Here is a 4,621-nt window from a genome sequence, read left to right on the forward strand (position 1 = left end):
GCCCCCGCCCCTCCTGAGAATCGGGGTGTGCTCCCCAAGCCCCCTCCCCTCCATTGGGGAGCCCCTTTTAGGGCCCCCTTTCTCTCCCTCCCAAGCTCCCCTACCCTTCCCTTCTCCAACCCCCTCCTTCCCCTCTCACCCCTCCCCCCATCCTGGCCCCCCCTGCAAAAGTGGGGTGCGGAGGGGGGAGGGGTGAGAACCCACAGAGGGGAGGAACGAAACTCCGATGAAGTCAGAGCCCCTTACCCGCTGCCGCGGCCAGGCCCCCCAACATGGACTGTCTCTGTATAGTGACAACCAAGGTAAGCATGACGGAGGGGCCACACAGTGGGGCCAGGGTAGAGTCTGTGTGGGGGTTAGGCAGGCCGTACAGAGGGCTGGGGCCCTGGAGGGGGAACATCAGAAGTAAGATGCGTTTGGGGGTCATAATTTAGTTTGGGGGTTCACACCTGAGAAAATGCTGGATTTGGCCACAGGTGCCCCCTAGAGTGATCCCTTTGTACCTGGGGAGAAATGGAAAATTCGGAGTATTCCATGGTTTGGGGGCCTGGTGGGTTTTGGGGTTCATCAGCGATGTTTGAGGGAGACTTATTTAAGGAGAAGCCTGGCTCACATGGGACTCCTGCTCTTGTATGTGGGAAGGTGGGCTACGTGGGAGGGTCCTCTTCCCCTCTAGTGGAGGGGGAGCTGGCTTACAGGTCCCTTGTCCAATTTCGGGGGGCTTCTGGGATGGGGGTAAAGGTTATTGGTTGTAAGTGCCTGACTGGTCTGGGGGTGTCAGCTGGCAGGGAAGGGGTGGGCCTTCAGGCTATGGAACAAGCGTCTGGTCTGGTGGCAGATACATTTAGGGGTGCGCTCATTTGAGGGAACTGTTAAATTGGGGGTTTGTTATATGGAATGGAAACTGTTGGGAGTTGTCAGAGGGCTGGGGCCTGATTCAGATCACCTGAGGGAATGAGCCAGGTGAGATTAGGATTTGGGGTGCTCCCGGGGGAGGTAGGAGGTTGTAGCAGCTGAGGTGGCCTGCTCCCCAGGAGAAGAGGTGTTGGGAGAGGGGGGATTTAAGGATGGAGACCAGGTGGCTGGTACACAATTCGAGGGTGGCCCAGGCAAGTCCCCACTTTCCCCATCTCTTCCCACACTGCATCTAGTTCCCAGCCCTGGTCAAGAAAGAGGGAGAACAGATGGAGGGGACTGTTCTAGTTACCCCGACACTTGGGAATGAAGTGGGCAAGGACACCTGGACTTGGGAGGACTTTTGACCCAGGTTAGGGGAAAAGGCGGTTTAGGCAGGGCTGGCAGCGGTAGGAATCTGTACCAGGGTGTCCCTATGGTTGGAGCTTAAAAGGAACAGATCTGGGATGGGGAGCACAAGCAGGCTCCTGGAGGAATGCAGAATTCCCAGGTTTTTGCTCAAGACATTGGGACTGGAAAGCTGGTTGCCTGGTGTGTGGAGGGAGGCTTGGGCGGGTAGGGGGAGGCGGGGTCCGTGTGAGTCACAGGCTGGGGAGGGGGTTATATTTAGTGGGAACTACAGCTTCTCATGGGAATGAGCTGAGGACACACATGTTCCTTGCCACAAAAATCACACATGTGTGTACACATGGGTTTTGCACGTGTGAACATGGGTGGGAGAGACTGGGGGCCGAGAATCCTCCTTCACCAGTGCTACTTGCTTATCTCCTATTCTGTGAGCTCTGGGCATTCTCAAGTCTGCTGCTTTTCCTATCCTCTGTACTTTCAGTGGATTTTTGTGCCTCAGTTTCCTTTAATATCTGTCTGATCTTCTACCCTCTTGTCTCCTGGCCTTAGGCCTACCTCTTAGCCTTGGGTTTTCTGTTGGTAGTTCCTGATGCACAGGTGTATACAGAAAGCCCGTTGGAATGTGTAGGTTCGGCCTCCAACACGTGAACACATGGGTGCCAGTGAGGGTGAGGGACCTGCTTGCACTGGCATCTATTCTGGGTGTGTGGGGGGGCAGGCTTATTCTTTACCCCTTTGGATTTCTCTTTCTTCGATGGAGCTCAGGGTTGAGCATCCCTGAAGGAAGGAGGCTTGCAGAGAGGATCATGCATTTGGGGTTTGCAGAGGCAGCGGAGACCCAGGGTTGTCACATTCCTTGGCCTGGAAACTTGTCAGTCTCGGGATGGTGGGGACTCCAACTCCCATAAGGCCGTGAGGCACAAGATCCCTGAATGTTAGAGGGCTGCTGCCCATAGGACTGTTGGGAGTTGTGGTTTATCTCTATCCAGGGCAGCGGAGGGTTGCTCAGGAGGAGCCAGCAGGGGGCACATGGCTCCTGCCCCCCTACAATGCTGGGTGGGGTAGGGAGTGCTGGGTGGGGTAGGAAGTGCTCAGGCTTTGCAGTCGTTGAGCTCCCCAGGTCGGCCTGAGAGCCCTCCATCTTTCCTTGCCTATATTTAGACTCCTGCCGCAGTAATTTTAAGGAACATTTATTGAATGCCTACTGTGTGTTAGGCCCTGTGCTTTGTGCAAACTGCTTTATAGCTGTCACATCGTCCTACTCGGTGCCGATATCTCTGCCAGTATCTCACTGTCTCTGAGCATCTCATTCTCCCACTCCACCCCCGTCCCTCCCCCTTCTCCCCGCGCTGCTGCCGCCGTTGCCATGGTAACCGGCGACGACTGAAGTTGCGTGGCGGACTTGAGGGCCGGGCGAGGGTGGCGGAGGGCGGAGCAGAACTAGTGGGGGTGGGGGTAAAGTGGGGAAAAGACCGGGGGTATTTGACCGTAGCCCCGGAGGCGAAGCGGTTAAACCCTCCGGGCGGTCCTTATTGGGCAAAGCTAAGATGTCGGGGGCGGGGCAGTGTGGCCAATGGCCTCATTCATTGGCCGACAGGGGCGTGGCGGAGGGACAGTGTGGGCGAGGCCGGGGGAGCGCATGGGCGGGAAGTGGACGGAGGCGTGGTCTCCTGGAGGCAGGTGGGCGGGGCCTGGCTTACTCTCTCGGAAATGGGCGGGGCCTTGGGCTGGGTTACCTGACCCAAATGAGGGCGGGGCTGACGTTGTCGGGGCGTGGCGAGGCCTCCTGGTGCGGAAGGGAGACCGGGTTGGCGGGACTGTTGACCAAGTAACTGCGGGGCGCCGGGGTCTTAGGAAAGGAGAATCCGGGGGATGAGAGATCTGACGTCTCAATTTCCCTAAGATGGAGGCCTGTACAGATTTCATTAGAACACCCCTCCTACCTCAGCTCTATGTTCCAGGGAAACGGTTGCTAGGTGACAGCAAAGTCCTTGATTGCTGCGTTGCCAGGCAACGGGAAAACGGAAAATGGAGGGAAAAGGGAAATGGGGGATGGGAGAGGGTCTTAATGGGCTATGGCGCCCACTGGTGGAGAAGCAAGGCCTGTGCATTTTTTATTCTAGAAAGAATTTTTGAGTCCAGCCCCTCTGGCGCTGGCTCCCTTGGAGGATGCGAGCATTTTATTCAGAGATGAAATTAGGACATCCAGGGTCATCTTGGGGGCACATTTAACAGATGCTGATCAACGAGATCGATCTCGCATGGGCAAGATTCTAGGGAAGTCTTCCTTTATACCAGTGTGGACATTTTATAGTAGAATGGCAGATTTAAGGAGTCCCCCTTACTTTTTAAAATTATTTATTTAATTGTATTTATTCATTTATTTTATTTTGACCAGAGAGAGAGAGAGAGAGAGAGAAAGTGAGAAAGCAAGCCACCAGGTCTGGGACTCAAACCGTACTTGTCCATGTGGGAGTGTCCAGCTCCTTAACCATCACACCACCTGCTGACCCTTCACTGGGTTTTAAGAGCTGGCAATGTAGGCGTTCAGTGGGGGGATTAGGTGGAAGAGAGGATTTTAGGTTCAGATGCTTAGGAGAAAATGGAAACCTCTGAAGAGACCAGAAGCAGTAGGTTTAGGGTGTTCTGGAAGCTCTGAGGGTCACTGCAAATTGCAGCCAGAACTAATTTTGGTGAATATTTTTTGAAGCTTAGATGTGGGGAAGGCACAGTTGGAGCAATCTTACAACAAAGCTGGCATTCAGAATCTTAGAGGGGATTCTGAGATGTAAGGAGGGCAGACAGAAAAGGGAATAATCTATGAACCTGAATAAAGAAAGGATATAGCAATGTCTCTTTCTCTTTATTTTGGAGAGGCTTTTGCTATAGGGCACGTGTGCTCGCCAGAAAGACGGAGACAGAGAGACAGAAAGTGAGAAATCACCCCCCCCACCCCGGGGATGGTCATGCCACAGTCCCTTCTCCTCTCGGGATCTTGGGCACACACACACGCCCTGGCGTGAATTTAAGCCACCAGTTCCGGGACTCAAATTGCAGTTGACTACATGGGAGTCTAGTGACGTAGCCATCATGCCATCTGCTGCTGGTCCTGCAATGTCTCTTAATGTAAGCGTGGGGCCAGTGGAGGGTGTAGTGATTGGGGTGCCGAACATTCCCACATGGACAACCACGGTTTGAGTCCTGAACCTGGTGACTTGCTTTCTTGCTTTCCCTCTCTCTCCCTCTGGTCAAATAAAATAAATAAATAAATATAGGAACCAGCAGTTAGTGTAATGGCTATGTCGCTGGACACCCACGTAGTCAACCGCGGTTCGCGTCCTGGACCCGGTGGCTTAAA

General features: G+C 54.2%; 1 protein-coding gene across 2 annotated transcripts in view; it reads left to right on the forward strand.

Moving 5' to 3' along the window:
• Window positions 1-19: 19 nt before the first annotated feature.
• DLG4 (discs large MAGUK scaffold protein 4) overlaps window positions 20-4,621 on the forward strand; it is a 34,842-nt gene continuing 30,240 nt past the window's right edge. The window contains exon 1 of one of the 2 annotated variants that reach the window (XM_027773169.1): window positions 20-302. In XM_027773169.1, coding sequence (XP_027628970.1) covers window positions 273-302 — 30 coding nt within the window. In that variant the 5' untranslated portion in view covers window positions 20-272. The remainder of the gene's footprint in view (window positions 303-4,621) is intronic. The other variant, XM_006151830.3, reaches the window with a different exon arrangement.

The sequence above is a fragment of the Tupaia chinensis genome, unplaced genomic scaffold (genome assembly GCF_000334495.1).
Source record: "Tupaia chinensis unplaced genomic scaffold, TupChi_1.0 Scaffold000330_1, whole genome shotgun sequence".
Lineage (NCBI taxonomy): Eukaryota > Metazoa > Chordata > Mammalia > Scandentia > Tupaiidae > Tupaia > Tupaia belangeri.